This window comes from Dreissena polymorpha, chromosome 2 (assembly GCF_020536995.1).
Source record: "Dreissena polymorpha isolate Duluth1 chromosome 2, UMN_Dpol_1.0, whole genome shotgun sequence".
NCBI classification, from domain to species: domain Eukaryota; kingdom Metazoa; phylum Mollusca; class Bivalvia; order Myida; family Dreissenidae; genus Dreissena; species Dreissena polymorpha.
In genome coordinates this window covers 71,829,726-71,847,250 of record NC_068356.1, presented here as the reverse complement: position 1 = coordinate 71,847,250, position 17,525 = coordinate 71,829,726, and the positions used below count along the sequence as shown (strand labels likewise).

The 17,525-nt window shown below is 36.0% G+C and overlaps 1 protein-coding gene across 1 annotated transcript in view; it reads left to right on the top strand.

Moving 5' to 3' along the window:
- LOC127869803 (multidrug resistance-associated protein 1-like) overlaps positions 1-14,863 on the top strand; it is a 57,169-nt gene extending 42,306 nt beyond the window's left edge. Inside the window, exons 26-34 of the mRNA XM_052412462.1 lie at positions 1,684-1,883; positions 2,852-2,975; positions 4,058-4,159; positions 6,266-6,412; positions 7,108-7,266; positions 8,506-8,672; positions 9,632-9,747; positions 11,897-11,975; positions 14,040-14,863. Of these exons, the coding sequence (XP_052268422.1) occupies positions 1,684-1,883; positions 2,852-2,975; positions 4,058-4,159; positions 6,266-6,412; positions 7,108-7,266; positions 8,506-8,672; positions 9,632-9,747; positions 11,897-11,975; positions 14,040-14,151 (1,206 nt within the window). The 3' untranslated portion in view covers positions 14,152-14,863. The remainder of the gene's footprint in view (positions 1-1,683; positions 1,884-2,851; positions 2,976-4,057; positions 4,160-6,265; positions 6,413-7,107; positions 7,267-8,505; positions 8,673-9,631; positions 9,748-11,896; positions 11,976-14,039) is intronic.
- Positions 14,864-17,525: the final 2,662 nt, after the last annotated feature.

Genomic DNA, 17,525 nt, shown 5'->3' with positions numbered 1-17,525 from the left:
AAGGGGCCTTTTCACAGGTTTTTGTCATATTTTTAAGTTTGTCATTAAATGCTTTACATTGATAAATGTAAACATTGGATCTTAAAAGTTCCAGTAAAAAAAAAATCAAGAATAAAATTAAAAAAAGGAAAAAAGTAGCCGGTACCAGGGCTCGAACCAGTGACCCCCGGAGTCCTGGAGTTAGTCTGAAGTAAAAACGCATTAACACTCTCGGCTATTCCGCCGGGTGTACATAGTATAAGTATGTATACCTTATATAAACAATCTTTGTAGTTTCGTAATTTAAACGACAACAGAACTCTCCAAATTATTCAATCGTTTCGCGTTGCAACGCTTTATACATAATTTTTAGGTTTTCAAATCGTCAAAAGATACATATAATGGCTTTATTGGACTATGGTAAATGTTCAGTAATACTGTTTCCTCACAAATATCATAACTTAAATGAAAACTTGCGAATCTGAAACAACCTTTTTCAATTTTGTCAATTTACTAACCCGTGAAAAGATCCCTTTAAGTTTTACATGGGACTACCTGATCGATTAGTATAATGAGGCTGATAATTAAATAACGGTGAGGCTTGCCTGATGTCTGATTTGACCAGACAGTAACCTGTTATTTCTGTTTATCTTACCTCTACGTACCCACTTTCAAAGAATAATGTAATACAACGCTTCGACGCTGGCTTTTTATGAAGGAACGATTATATTGAATGAAGTTTGACGTGTAAATCGTGACGTCATGAGCACTTGCTCTTATTATTGGGAATGTATTTTTCATTTTGGTATTAAATGGTTTGTTACGAAAAAAAACACTTTATTGTAGATACATGTATCTGATAATATATATACGTACATGTATAAAATCAAGACGAGTTGCACGGCTACATCGCCACAGGATGTACTAAATTTTATATTGAAAAATAAAATAACAGATAGTGTGCCCATTATTGCTACAGCTCTGCGAATCCTCTTGGCACTTCAAGTTTCTAAAGATAGTGGTGAGAGAAGCTTCTCGAAGCTCAAACTCATAAAAACATATCTTCAAACATCCATGACACGTGCAAGATTTGTTTGACTAGCTACTCTCTCAAGTGAACATGGCATTGCTAGATAGATTGAACTGATGGAACTCTTCTCCAGATTTGCTATAGAAAAAGCACAAAAAATAAAGTTTTGAATTCACAATACATACCATTATACGTGTACAGATTATATTGAATTAAAATACGAAATAAAAAACAGCAGCAAAGCATTCATTTGTAGGAGTTAATATTAATTGAATAATAAGTTGCCGTGGGTGCGGTGTTGGAGTGCGAATGGTTTGCCTAGGGTGCCAATTACCTTGTCCCGGGCCTTGCGTATGATAGAAACAATTCTATCCGATAGCAGTCCTTTTGAATTATGCTATTGTTTTAATCTTAACGTTATTTGTGTTATTGTTGTTGGTGCTTGATTGTTGATGATGGTGTTGCTTGGTTGATGATGACGATAATGAGAATAAAGCGGCTAGTGACGACCACCATGCTGATCATGTTGATGCTGATGTAGATGCTGCTACTGCTACTGTTCAAAAGGAGTATTATATGATAATACAAATGGCGATAATAATGCTGATGTTGCTATTGATGATGATGATTTCCTTTATTGTGTTATTGTCGAATTCAACTCGTATATTTCACAGAAATTCTATCTGCCTACCGCTCGCGCCATGAGGCGTACGGAGTCGATTCGCCGGTCCCCGATTTACAACCACTTCAGCGAGACCATCACGGGAGCCAGCGTCATTCGTGCGTACAGGTGCACGGATAGGTTCATACAGGAGTCCCGGAAACGGGTCGACGAGAATATGAAGTTCTTCTACGCATCTAATACCGGTTCAAGGTTGTTTATCTTATTGGCTTCAACTTAAAAACGTCTAAAAACATATTCTAAGTATATCATGTTTAAATAAGTCTTCAATATCCAATCATCCTAAATGGACTTCACGTGTTCCGCCGTTTATAAGTGTACCAAAGAAGCAGTTTCATTTTGACCGTGATTTTTAAAGCGCACGCGACAATGCCTGTGATGATCGACGAATAGAAATACATCTTTCAACAACGGATTTTGAGAACTTTTAGTTTAACGTCGCACGACCCGGATCGTGTTATTCTGATGTGACTTAGCATAATATGGGCGATCACTTAGTCTCTCTTGATGTCAGTGCTGTTCAGCATACCATGGGTATTTAGAATAATTATTTGAAAAATATAAAAGGGAGGCAAGTATCAATTTATACAGATCGACTGCTAGGCGACTTCTGTCAGACAAACGAAATTTAAAAAATAAACAATTGAAAATTAATTTGATGCATTCACAATTATATTACTCCTATTAAAAGAAAAACTCGACGACTATTGTTTCTTCGCTAAAATGCGGATAGGTATTCGGTTTAGATGATATTAATGGGAAATGCTAGGCAAATCTTCAATACAAACGCTTCAAGAACGTGTCAAAAAGTTTTATATCGTGCGTCTAGATATCATTGGGAATCTAGTAACAAATGTAACTAAAAGTTCGTCAAATCTATAAGATCAGGAATGACCACTAAGTACTACATGAACTTTTTGAAATTAGTAAAGTGTGCGCAATCCGAAATCTCTGTTGGTCACACAAATGAAAAATTTGACTACCATGTATAGAAGAAATGATCAGGTACGAGGACTCAATAATCACTTTTCTTTTTTTGGCAGTTGGATATCCCAATAGCGCTACTGGCCATGGTTTTAACCAATTGCATAGAAAGTTTGACAATTGTATAGAAGAAAATGAGGAATGGCAACTTAGTGATTGTAAGTTATATTTTACAGATGGATCGGCATACGTCTCGAGCTCATAGGCAATCTGATTGCTGTACTAGCTACTGTATTTGGGCTGATATCGGACGGACTGAGCGGGGCCAAAGTCGGTTTATCCGTCACCTACGCCGTCCAGGTAATTCCATTTGATCAGACACCCATTTCTTCAACTTTTTAGTGTGGTTTACAACGATTTGTGTTTTCGTTATTTACATATTAACATCAAGGCTGCATTTAACATTTAAAAAAATTGTGACAGAGCAAATGTCAATACTATTTGTTAGATTTTCACAATAAGCGATGCAGAGAATTTTTGCCAATTTCTTTGTTTGATTGAATTTTACATCACGAATAAGTAACAAAAAAAAGGAAAAAACCGTGTAGCGACAAATGAATATTTACTTTTTTTCGATAACCAAGAGAAAAATATAAATATTCGATCATTTCTTTTACGAATCGAATATTACAATTAGTTTAAACCTATTTATTTTAGCTCGATTGCATTGAAAATACTTACTACTTATTTGAAATGCTCTCGAGTCCGTTTCCTGGGCCTAGAACCAGTACGTGGTGTCTTTGGGGGAAATCTAAAGATCGCTCCCACAGTGGGGATCGAACCCGTGACCTCCCGGTGGCTAGGCGGACACCTTTACATTAACCCACGGCAACCTTAGAAATATTACAATTGTTCAGTGTCCAGGTGTCCTAAGGATCAGTTATCTATAATATTTAAGTTTTAATATTATAAGTATACAAAGAAATGATAAACACAGGTGTAAAGAAGATTGTAAATTTGTAACGTCCACATTACAAAAAAGGTGCTTCACTGCTTGCACCGTTTGAAGAATGGCATCTGACAGAATTGAAGGGGATGTGCGAGGATACGTTTTACTACATTCAGCAACTTAAATCAAAGTGTTATATTATTAAATCAATTTCAATACATGTAATTATATCAGAAGCATAAAATTGAGAAACTATTTCTTTATTGTTTTATTTCAGAACACAGCAATGGACATAAATTGATTAAATCTTGGATCGCCGCCTCGAAACGGTCAATGCAAAGCATTTGGGGTTTCAACCAGTTATATGGCGAGCCGAAACTCAAATTTACACTAGAGAATGAATCATAAACGAAATGAGCCTAAAACATACAGGAGGCTCTGGTTGCTATTATGTCGTACCGTTTATCGTCATAACTTTATCGCGTGTTTTCAGATCACGATCACTTTAAATCTCGTGGTGTTTGCGATCAGCGAAATGGAGATGAACATTGTATCGGCGGAGAGAGTCACCGAGTACACCAGGCTTCCTTCAGAGGTAAAAGACTTAGGCCATTACTCGGGAATTCGCCTTTTTAGAAACAACAACAACACATTAATCAAGCGATAACAACCAATATGATTATATTAAAACCTTTCAAAATCCGAAGCCTTATCAAATATAAACTGACTGAAACTATAATTAATAGATGAAAAAGGGTCAGCTTTGCTTGCAAATACGGATTAAACAGGGTGCAGTATCACTTGACTGTGTGGGGTTCACAGTAAAACGTTAATGGTTGTAAACACACCTGAAAAAGTGCTTATTTTCAATTTTTTTTGAACAATTTTTCTTAAGAATTTCAACTTGTGCGTTAAAGGGGCCTTTTACAGATTTTTGCATATTTTGAAGTTTGTCATTAAATGCTTTATATTGATAAATGTAAACATTGGATCTTAAAAGCTCCAGTAAAAAATCAAGAATAAAATTTAAAAAAAGGAAAAAAAAGTGGCTGGTACCAGGGCTCGAACCAGTGACCCCCCGGAGTCCTGGAGTTAGTCTGAAGTTAAAACGCATTAGCCCTCTATGTTATTCCGCCGGGTGTACATGGTGTAAGTATTTTATACCTTATATAAGCAATCTTCTTAGTTTTGTAAATTTAAACGACAACAACAGAACTCTCCAAATTATCCAATCGTTTCGCGTTGCAACGCTTTATAATTTTTAGGTTTTCAAATCGTCAAAAGATACATTTAATGGCTATATTGGACTATGGTAAATGTTCAGTTACACTGTTTCCTCACAAATATCATGACTAAAACGAAAATTTGCGAATCTGAAATAACTTTTTTCAATTTTGTCAATTTACCAAACCGTGAAAAGATCCCTTTAAAGACAGTTTATTATGCTGCTCTTGGCGAAGTGTAATACATCACTATTACTTGATTTGATAAGCCTGTGTTCTTGGTCAAAATGTATATGTGTACATTATTCATTTACACGGTTATCCTGCACGCAACATGAAATGTATTTTGGCACCGATTTCAGACGTATTCAATGACGTATTCTTAAATCTGAAGATATCGGTACAAACCGCAAGAAAAGCTGTATTTTATGCGCTTAAGAATTTTGCAAATGTATTTCAAAACATGAGATATTTACAAAAATAAAGTTCTTAACGGTGTATTTACATTCTGTCCAGCCCGTGTGTAAATCCCCGTGAATCCTATTGATCCTGCACACTGTAAATGGTGTCTTTTCCAATGATAACGGGTTACCGATTTTAGCATTGTTTAGACTCTATGTTGGTTTCAGCAGAGGCTCTGCCAGGTAAGGCTCCATTTAAAATAAACCTCATTCTTGTTTTGGAATGAGCTAATCTAAAACTGTATGCGCGCAATTCTACTTGCATATTGTTCGAAGGAGAGTCAAATTAACATGATGCGTATTCAGAATTGTATGCTTTATCATTAAATTCATCGTCTATTTGCCCATTGTATAAACGTCTTTTGTCGATATTATTTTCGTTTTTCTCTTGCAGAAATCCCATGGTGTTATTAAGTCGTTTTTTGTGGACATTGTATTTTTACTTTTGAAGTCACAACGCAGTGTACTTACCAGAACCTATATATGGAAACCACTAACGATTCACACAATCACGATATTATTTCTTCTGTAACACAACTCTATTTGTTTAAATCTTAATAGCGGTAACTACCTTGAACATTTAAGTTACCACTATATTCTTGGGTGAAAATAAACGAATTGAAACGTTCGCTGAGTCGGTACAATATAAACTTACTGTAGCATGTGGTCCTATATTTATGGCAAGTTACCACTTGCCAAAAAGTCTGACTTAAAAGGGTACACAAACAAACACCAAAAACATACACGCAATGAATAAAGCACGAAATAACGCATTGGGACGGTCAATTAAAAGCAGTTGGGGTTTCACCGGTTTTAAAGTTCCAAACATCCCAACAAGCTCATGTCTTATCACTTAAAAGCTACATGTACACGACTGACTACACTGAAAGCACAACACATGACGACACACAGCAACACTGAAATAAATTAATCACCGCATTTAGTTGGGTCAAATGTAAATCAACTTGGGGGCTTTAATATCTGTGTACTAAGGCTGACGATTTCCACTTTCGACAGGCCGGGTGGGTGCTTGAGCGTTCTAAGCCTCCTGTGGGGTGGCCGGGCGCCGGCGTTATCGAGTTCCGGGAATTCCTGACGCGCTACCGGGAGGGCCTGGACCTGGTTCTGCGCGGCATCAACTGTACTATCAAAGACGGGGAAAAGGTACGTACCTTAACGAAAAAGAAACGATCTGTGGAAAACGATGGATACCCTATAGTACGGGGAAACAAAGTTATACATGTTGATATTTTGGAATGATTTTTCGCTATGCATCGGGTTCAACGGTTTCAAAATTAAGCATGCGAAAACAGATGTACCTCATTGCCACTTTATATAAATTATACATTGGTAAATTGACCGCTTTTGTGGTCAACCAGATTACAGTTTTTCTATAAAAACATAATTTAATTATCCATCTAAGTGTTGCTTGGAATTGTTCTCAAATGGATCGTTGTCGATCACGGATGACGCTCTCCTTTTTTAATTAATGTTTATGTACTTGATTGACAACACTAAATTGAAAATTGGACGGATAGAGCTGCGAGACATTCTCTTGTTTTAATTGCAAATCCATTAATCAACAACTTGAAGTAATCATGAAAAATTCCAAGGTCGGCATCGATGGCCGGACATTGGCTGAAACTTTCGTGCATTCGTCAACGGTTGTCATTCCCTACTCATCACCGTGGGTTATTGGGAAATAAACAACAATGCGTCCAAATTAATATAATATTTTATACAGAGGGGGTAAGTAGGTATCACACGAGCAGACAAGCCAACGTAAACGTGTACGTGGTTTATTTTCTATAGTAAAGGGCGATAAATTAATGTGAATCGACTTTCTCTCGCTTTTCTAGGTGGGTATCGTCGGTCGGACAGGGGCAGGTAAATCCTCGCTTACGCTAAGCCTCTTCCGGTTGATAGAGGCGGCAGGGGGCGCTATATACATCGACGGGGTGAACATCGCCAACCTTGGGCTCCACGATCTTAGGACCAGGCTGACGATACTACCCCAGGTACTATCATCGATATGTGGACCAAACTTACCCGTAATTACTCTACGTTTTCGGACACTTACAAATAAGTATCCGAAAACTTATATACGAAAAATATTCAAAAAATGAGTTTTATGCCTGTTTTCACAGTTTATATACACATGTACATTGTTTAAGAGTTTAACTAAAGAATTTCGCTGGGATAATGACGTCATTTCGTCAAAAAATGACGTCATTTCACAGTAAACATTAAAAATTATCGATAATTTTCACAGATAATTTCCACTGTTTGAAACATTGAAATAATCAGTTTTAATTCACTGCTATTTCTCTATAAACCACAGGAAAGCATAAAATAAAATAAAAAGTTAAGGAAAACAACCATACTGCTCCATAATTACGATATCATATCAAATGCTGGTGGGTAAAACCATTGTTTATTACTCATAAACATGGTAATCTACGCGATAACGCAAGTGTAATGGTCCACTACTCTCAGGGCATGCTATATCACGTTTTATGACCTTAGTCCGGTTGTAAAACTCCATGATCAACGGGTCCCAAATAAGCGAAAACAAGACAGAAATCCAGTAAAATAGCGCTGTAAAATATACTGTCCGAAATATTGGAGTCATTAATAATCGACAAAAACCTGTATGTCCGAAAATATAGTGTCACGAAAAATATTTATTTTGGCTAAAAGGGTGTGTCCGAAAACTTAGAGTTTCCGAAAACTTAGAGTAATTACGGTACACATTTATATCTGACAACAAATACATAGGTGAGATTAATTGAACACCATTCGTTGCAAACCTCGTTTCGGTTTAAAGTTATGCCTGCGCAATAAAAATATGTTTAATATTTCAAATAATAAATAATAAGTTTTCACCAGATTCCTATGTTTCATTATGTACCGACAGAAACATAATTGAATGATTATTTGAAAATCCAGCATTACCAACATATTAAAGCCAAGTAACTGCAAAATCTAACTTGCAACAATATCGGACTTTATGTCATAGGGAGCGATATCTTGGTCTTGAATGTATGCTTTCGAGACCAACAAAAACTAAAAGACTATGTAGTACACAAATCAGTTTTCTCATTACATACTTGCATACACTTTAAATTATAACAAAACATATCACGATGTTTATCAGGAAATGCTCTGGGCGAGTATAAGTCGCATCCCCGCTGTCGTCACTTTCGGTTTGCGCATATGTAATGTTTAATTGATACAAACGCTACACTTCATTCCAGGACCCTGTGCTGTTTTCCGGCTCCTTGCGTAGCAACCTCGATCCGTTTGGCCGGTACGACGAGGACAGTATTTGGTATGCGCTGGAGTGTGCTCACCTGAAGGACTTTGTGAGGGGACTGGAGGATGGACTGGAGTATGAGTGCGGAGAGGGGGGCATGAATCTCAGGTAAGGGGAATTAAATATCAGGTGAGATGGACTGAATCTTAGATTAGGAAAACTGCATCTCAGTTGAGGGTGGACAGAAGCTCAGGTAATGGTAGACTAGATGTCAGGTAATTGGAACTGAATCTCAGTTAAGGGTAGACTACGGCTCACGTGAAATTGGATGGAATCTAATGTGAGGATGGGCGAGTCTGAGGTGGATGGAAGTGAATCTCACGAGTGAGATTGACCAGATCTCGAATGAGTGGGGATTGCATCATCAGGGAATTGGAACTGACTCTCAGGCGAGCAGGGAACGTAACTTATGGTGCAGTTGATAAAATTGAAGGATTCGGGGGCTAAATCTGATGGACGAAGAATTTATTTTCCGGTGAGTTGCTGAATCTCATGTGATGGGGCTGAATTTCTAGTGAGGGGGGGGGGGCAGAATTTCAAGTTACAGGGATATATTATCATGATAGTAATATTTAATCGCAGTTGATATGATTTAATCTCAGATGAGGGCACTGAATCTCATGTGAGGGGATAAGCTGAATGGCATGTTCACATTACGTTACATTATGCAAAATCAATAAACTTAAATGTTACAAAAGAGCGTGAATGAAGTTATTGATAAATATTTTGAATAGCTTTAGAACTTTCCGCTGACTACAACCCACTATTGCATTTGATCGTTGCCAAATGCGTTGAAAACGCATGCAGGCATAATCTCTAATTGACATGTTAATTAAATGCCAATATAGCTTTTTCAATCGTCAAACTTAACTTTATCTTCACAAAATCTATAACAGTTGTGTGTGCATAAAATAAAAACAACATATGTATCTGTTTATTGAAAAAAAGGTTTACAATTTAATCCGAACGTCACGAGTCTTTGTACTGAATAGTTTGCTTTTAACTAGATGCGGTGTAATAATTTTGACAGTTCTATTTTTATATATAACTTTCTCATATTTGTCTAGCGTGGGTCAACGTCAGCTCGTGTGCCTGGCCCGGACGCTGCTCCACAAAACCCGCATTCTTATCCTAGATGAAGCGACAGCGGCCGTCGACATGGAAACGGATGACCTTATTCAAGGTTTCGCTTATTTTTTACTTTCAAAACAATGCTTTTCACTACTTTAACCTCATGCTACTTGTCCTTATGCTTGATTTTTCCTGCGCCACTAGTACCTTTGCTATTTTTCTAAACGCCACGTTTCCTTTGGTCTCTTGACTAAATTCTATCTTTCCTTGCGATACTTTTCCTAACGCCACTTGTCTATACGCTACATTTCCTTACGTTACTTTTCCTTACGTAATTTGCTCTACACTACTTTTTATTGCGTCACGTTTCCTTATGCTACTATTCATTTAGCTTCTTTTCCTTACAATGTTTGTCACTACGCTTCTTTTCCTCGCGCTGCTTTTTCTTACGCTACTTTTCATTTTCGCTTCCATTCCTAACGCATTGCGTCTTATGCTACTTTTGCTTTCATTACCTTTGAAGTTTTTTGTTAAAAAATTTCTAATGTTATGTTAATTAATATATTTGGTATTAAAACCGTGTCTTTGTCACATAAATTATCGCTTAATGTTTTGCAGTCGTAAATTTTTTATAAATATCTTCAAAATGATAGTTAAAACCTCAAAAACGAATTTGACAGGGGACATTAAGAGTCTCTCCGTCACTCAGAAGGAATTAAATGTTGTTAACACTCTTAAGAGTTAACAACTACAACCTTTCCTAAGAGATGACATAGAAACTTCAAATATGTCATACCGGTTGACAACTTTGACGCCATTAACATAAATTATACGATTTGATGGTTTCCTATATTTGCATATGTTTTGTGTGTGCACTTTTTACACGAGCTTCAAAAGAATGCAAGTTGATCCAGTGCGGAGACTAGTTTATTCTATTCATGTGTCGCGTTCTGAGAAAACTTGGCATAATGCATGTGCGTAAAGTGTCGTCCCAGATTAGCAGATTAGCCTGTGCAGTCCGCACAGGCTAATCAGGGACGACACTTTCCGCTGTTATGACATTTTTCGTTTAAATGAAGTCTCATCATAGCAAAAATCCAATTTAGGCGAAAGGTGTCGTCCCTGATTAGCCTGTGCGGACTGCACAGGCTAATCTGGGACGACACTTTACGCACATGCATTTAGCCCAGTTTTCTCAGAACGCGACTGATATTTAGGACACTTAAACATAGCCATACATAAAGATCAGTGCCAGGTAAATATTCGCGAGTGTAGATGTTCGCGCCACTTTTTGAATCCCGATCGATACACTCATTACTAAGTTACTTGCCCTTGAACGCAACAGACAACTTTCTTTGTGCATATGCGCGTATACCTTATTGGAATCTTAGTCCAAAATATTAGACCTAATCGTATGTTGATAATTTAATGACTACTTACAAAGTTGCCCAAAAAGATACGCAACATGCATGAACACATTTCGTTATTCTAATTTGTTTCAAAGAGACACCGTGATCTGTCAATAAACACATGTGTTACAAAAGTACAAATATAATAATATTTCAGTTATTGTGTTGAGTATTTATCAATAAATTACCAGTAGAGACTTGGTGAACGAGAAATCATATCATTATATTACTCAATACACATGAACGAATGATAATACAATATTGTGCGTTGCACTATCAAAAGAGACAAAGGGTGTATTTTACAAATTATGTATTATTTACAGATTTTCTGATTTCAAAACATTTAAATATAAACATGCTTAGACGCCGAAGTACAATATCATTTTTGCTTTCAAACAGCTGCTTTAATTTAAACATACTAGGTCTACACCAAAAGTATTTTTTGATGTATTGTTTGCGTAAATCATGATATAATGAACATTCTAAAATGAAGTGAAACTCGTCTTCAAGCTTATCACAAACAGTACATTTTCTATCTTCTAATGGGATACTTATTGGTCCATGCCACCTTCCAGACTCAACTTTTAGATTATGAGAAGAAACAATTAAGCTGGTGAAAGAAATCCTGAGCTTTTGATCATTTATACACTTAAGAAACGTTTGAAAATCAAAATCGACTACCTCCCGAAAAAACGTTGCTCGGGTCGAGTTATCCAGACGATGGTGCCATAACTGGATATAAATATCATGAAGATGTTGCTTAAAAACATACATAAAAACATCAATATCACCTTAACATTACGTTTATATTGATTGAAATGAATAGGCATGTTTGATAATTTATTGTTTCAGACACCATTCGTACGCAGTTCAAAGAGTGCACAATAATCACCGTGGCGCACCGCCTTAACACGATAATGGATTACGACAGGTAATTTCACCTTCATTGCTTCGTAATAGCTCGGAAGATAAAGTCCAGACAAGTTCCGATTGTCTGTTGTATGTTTCGTTAATATCACACCGATAATAATAATAATAATAATAATAATAATAATAATAATAATATTATTAATAATATTAATAATAATAATAATAATAATAATAATAATAATAATAATACTAGTAGTAGTAGTAGTAGTAGTAGTAGTAGTAGTAGTATGTAGTGTAGTAGTAGTAGAAGTAGTTGTAGTAGTAGTAGTATTAGCAGCAGTAGTAGTAGTAGTAGTAGTATAGTAGTAAGTAGTATTAGTAGTAGTAAGTAGTAGTAGTAGTAGTAGAGGAGTAGTAGTAGTAGTATAGTAGTAAGATAGTAGTAGTAGTAGGCAGCCAGCAGCAGTAGTAGTAGTAGTAGTAGCTGAGGCTTAGGCTAGTAGTAGTAGGTAGTAGTAGTACGTAGTAGTAGTAGTAGTAATAGTAGTAGTAGTATTAGTAGTAGTAGGTAGTAGTAGTAGTAGGTAGGACCAGTCAGGGCAGTAGTTGTACGTAGTAGTATATGTAGTAGTAGTAGTAGTCGACTAGTAGTAGTAATAGTAAGTAGTAGGTGTAGTTAGTGTAGTAAGTAGATTAGTAGTAGTAGTAGTAGTAGTTAGTAGTAGTATTAGTAGTAGTAGTAGCAGCAGCGAGTAGTTGTAGTAGTGAGTAGTAGTAGTAGTAAGTAGTAGTAGTAGTAGTAGTAAGTAGGTCGTAGTAGTAGTAGTAGTAGTAGTAGTAGTAGTCAGCAGCAGTAGTTTATAGTAGTGTAGTAGTAGTAGTTGTAGTAGATAGTAGTAGTAGTAGTGAGTAGATTAGTAGTAGCTATAGTAGTAGTAGTAGAAGTAGCAGTAGTAGTAGTAGTAGTAGTAGTAGTAGTAGTAGTAGTAGTAGTAGCAGCAGCAGTAGTTGTAGTAGTAGTAGTAGTAGTAGTAGTGTAGTAGTAGTAGTAGTAGTAGTAGTAGTAGTAGTAGTAGTAGTAGTAGTAGTAGTAGAAGTAGTAGTAGTAGTAGTAGTAGTAGTAGTAGTAGTAGTAGTAGTAGTAGCAGCAGCAGTAGTTGTAGTAGTAGTAGTAGTAGTAGTAGTAGTAGTAGTTGTAGTAGTAGTAGTAGTAGTAGTAGTAGTAGTAGTAGTAGTAGTAGCAGTAGTAGTAGTAGTAGTAGTAGTAGTAGTAGTTGTAGTAGTAGTAGTAGTAGTAGTAGTAGTAGTAGTAGTAGTAGTAGTAGTAGTAGTAGTAGTAGTAGTAGTAGTAGTAGTAGTAGTAGTAGTAGTAGTAGTAGTAGTAGTAGTAGTAGTAGTAGTAGTAGTAGTAGTAGTAGTAGTAGTAGTAGTAGTAGTAGTAGTAGTAGTAGTAGTAGTAGTAGTAGTAGTAGTAGTAGTAGTAAGGTAGTAGTAAGCATTAAGTAGCTATGCGATAGTAGTTAGTAGTAGTCGTAGTAGTAGAATGTAGTAGTAGTAGTAGTAGTAGAGTAGTAGTAGTAGTAGTAGGTAGTAGTAGGTAGTAGTAATCGTAGAGTAGTAGTAGTAGCAGTAGTATGTAGTCGTAGTAGTCATAGTAGTTAGTAAGTAGTCGTAGTAGTAGTAGTAGTCGTCGTAGTAGTAGTAGTATGTAGTCGTAGTCGTCGTAGTAGTAGTTAGTGTAGTAGTAGTAGTATAGTCGTAGTAGTAGTAGTAGGTAGTAGTAGTAGTAGTTAGTCGTAGTAGTCGTAGTAGTAGTAGTAGTCGTAGTAGTAGTACTAGTAGTAGTTAGTAGTAAGTAGTAGTAGTTGTAGTAGTAGTGTAGGTAAGTAGTAGTAGTAGTAGATAGTAGTAGAAGTCGTAGTAGTAAGTAGTAGTAGTAGTTAGTTTAGTAGGTAGTAGTAGTAGTTGTAGTAGTTAGTAGTAGTAGATGTCGTAGTAGCAGCAGCAGCAGCAGTAGCAGGCGTAGTAGTATTAATTACTATTATTTTATTTCTTCTGGTTACTCGTATTCTTATTATTACTATAAGTATGACTATTGTTACGTCCTTTAATTATCGGCTTGCAGGGTAATGGTCCTTGACGCCGGCTTGATCAAGGAGTTTGATAACCCTCGCGCATTATTGGCGGACACCAACGGCGTCTTTTACGGGATGGCTAGGGACGCTAAGCTCGTATGATGACGTCATCGACATCAGCGAGACAGGTCTTGGAAGCAACCGTCGGTGATGCCGTCATTTATCGAAGTCGTTGACTGATTGTGACTGTACTGTTACAATTGCTGTTTTGAGGGTCTTAGATATAATTTCATAATACATCACCTTATGACATGTGAATTAAGATGGATGTCATCAGATACATCTTTCATCAACCGATTTATCACTGTCTTTTATCGGAACTTTTTAAGCTTGTTGATTTGATTGGATTTTTTTTTACCGATTATCATCCTTTACTTGATATATATTTTAACAAATTTGTGGCTGTTTCATTATCATTTTAAAAATTAAAATTACGTTAAAACACACGAATATCGTCTCAAGGTAAGGTAAAAAAAGAGGAGCTATGAAGCAATGGTCTAAACGTAAGAAGAACTCTGAATGTAAGAAAACATTAACATAATATTTACTCAAAACAAAGCCGCCTTCGTAAGAAGAGGTTGCCTGTGATTTTTTCTTCGAAGCATTTAAGCTTAAACCACTGTTTTTGAACAGCATTAACAAAAGCTGTTCCATAAAATAAAACGGAAAAGCATGATTATTATTTTCGAAGTTGTTATGCAGTATTGATGAGAAAGTGTTGTGTAGAACCGATCCAGTGTAGATCAATGTGGCCTCAAGCAATGTACGCCTATGTATAACAAACATAACTTAACATTTTATTAAATAAACAGATCAGACATCACCGAGTTGTTGTTTAAGTACATACACGAGACGTAGAAAGGCAGTGTAACCCATTTATGTCTAGTGGACTCTCCCATCCTTCTAACTTGGATCAATTTATTTCCAAAATTAGGGATGTCTAGTTTATTTATTTCTTTATTTAGAATATTTCTTACAGAAATTCCTTTAAGCAAACAGCGCAGACCCTGGTGAGACGCCGCACCATGCCGCGTCTCATCTGGGTCTACGCTGTTTGCCAAGGCCTTTTTTCTAGACGCTCTAGGCATAAATGGGTTAAGTCCCGCTCCTTCTCTTGAAGATTCACTGAATTGCGTTGCGCATATCGGTCTATTATATACTCTGTAATCCGATAAGACGAAGGACGGATAGACCGATATGTGCAACGCACTTCAGTAAATCTTTAAGAGTAGGAGCGGGACTTAAACTGCCTTATTTATATCATAAATACAATGGACGCCTACACAAAAGTCAATCATATGATCCTCGCTAGGCAGGATTGTTGCTTAGTAGATACTTTCTGTAAACGACACAGGCTTATCAGAGATTATATTTCCGCTTCGATGGAATTTTTTGTTTTAAGGAATCTCTACTAAGTAACAATCCTGTCTGGGCGGAAAGTGACGTACTTGATTAGCCTTTTCGGACTTCAAAAGCTGATCTGGGACGAAACTTAACGCACATGCATTAAGCACGGTTTTCGCAGAGCGTAGGTCGTATTGAAATCAGTCTACATTTTTTGCCAATACTCGCATTCGGACTTAACGGGTTTAGCGCTTTACCTATTTTAAACATTACAATTGAATTGTGGTTTTCATTTCTTTTCATTGACCAATACTTATCACGAATTACAACACGCGTTGCAAACCTTCACTTAGTACAAACAACGCTGACCAATTTGATGCACTAATTGAAGTTAGAATACAATCATGTAAATAGACCAGCTTTGTTTGTACCGCCCAATAAGTAGGATATTGATTCGGACACAGTCTGAAGTAAAAAGCCTTGTCGTCACCCACCACAAATGTTCTTGCTCGTATGTGATCAATGTTTATTAAAAGAGACATGATCACACATTTTCGCATTTTTGTATTAAAGCGAGATTATACGATTTTGTATATGTGTTAAATTGTAATATATTGATAAAATATGTCACAATAACACAAAATAGGCACACAAAAAAATAACATTGAAGACGAATTTCATAAAATGCATCCAAGACAAATTAGCGCCCCGGGCCGATTGTGAAGAAGATATTTTGTACATATTTTCCTACAATAACCGAAGCATTCGTCTTTTTAGTAAGTGTTCGTGTGTCGTATGAATACATATCGTTGCAGGAATTTAAAATGAACCGTAAAACTAAATTTAGATTCACATCGTACATGCATGTTTACATGCTGGCAAATTCGACTGTACAGACATTTTCGATTTCAGAATTAAATATCTGGCTTATTTCGCATTTTTCGACACATGTTCTTCTTAACGTTTGTTTTAATTTATATTGAAATATATGTTTAATAAGTTTTTTTAAACATTTTATATAAATTGATAAATATTTGACAAAATCGTATAATCTCGCTTTAATATGTCAATATCCAATATTCCATGAAACTGTTATATTTTGAGTCGCTTTTAATAATTGTTATAGGGAAAAAGATTAAAAAACTAATTTCCCTGTCTCAGAGTTTGAACACCGAAACTTTAGAAGAAAGAGCTAATTCGCTACCACTACATCACACGGGCTGTTAACTTCGGACGGAATTTAAAGGTTTTTACTAAATTTTTTTTGAAAAACGTGTCAAACGCTTATTTTTTTTTATTATTTCTGTTGATGATTATGATAAAACGAAAGACTAAGTTTAACATTTATTGTTACCCAGGGGTGTTATTTGGATTGTTTAAATATAAATCAATAATTCATGTTAAAGGGGCCTTTTCACGTTTCGGTAAATTGATAAAATTTTAAAAAGTTGTTTCAGATTCGCAAATTTTCGTTCTATTTATGATATTTGTGAGGAAACAGTAATACGGAACATTTACCATGCACTAAAATAGCCAATATATGCCTGTTTTGACGATTTTAAAACCTGAAAGTTATAAAGCGTTGCAACGCGAAACAATTGAATAATTTGAGAGTTCTGTTGTTGTCGTTATATTTTTTGAAACTACGAGGATTGCATATATAAAGTATAAAAAACTTTCTACATTGCTTGAGCGCGGATGGCCGAGTTGTCTAAATGATTTATACTTTTACTCCAGGACTGCAGGGGTCAGTGGTTCGAACCCAGTTGAGGGTTACTTTTTTTTTAAATTTTATTCTCGATTTTTCATTGGAGCTTTTTATTTCCAATGTTTACAATTAACAATATATAGCATTTAATTACAAACTTCAAAACATGCAAAAATCTGTGAAAAGGCCCCTTTAATCTATGGCAATTGTTTTTGAAAATCGTGATTTTGCATAACTGTAAACAAATCCCTTGAATACCAATACAAATGGTTGCAAAGTCAGACCGTATATTGTCACGGCCAATGTGTCTTTGCCAGAAAATTTAATATTGAATAAATTGGAATAAGCAATATCACTTAGTAAGATATTGTAGTATTTGATCAATTAAAATAAACACCGTCTATCAAAATGAGCACCGGTAATC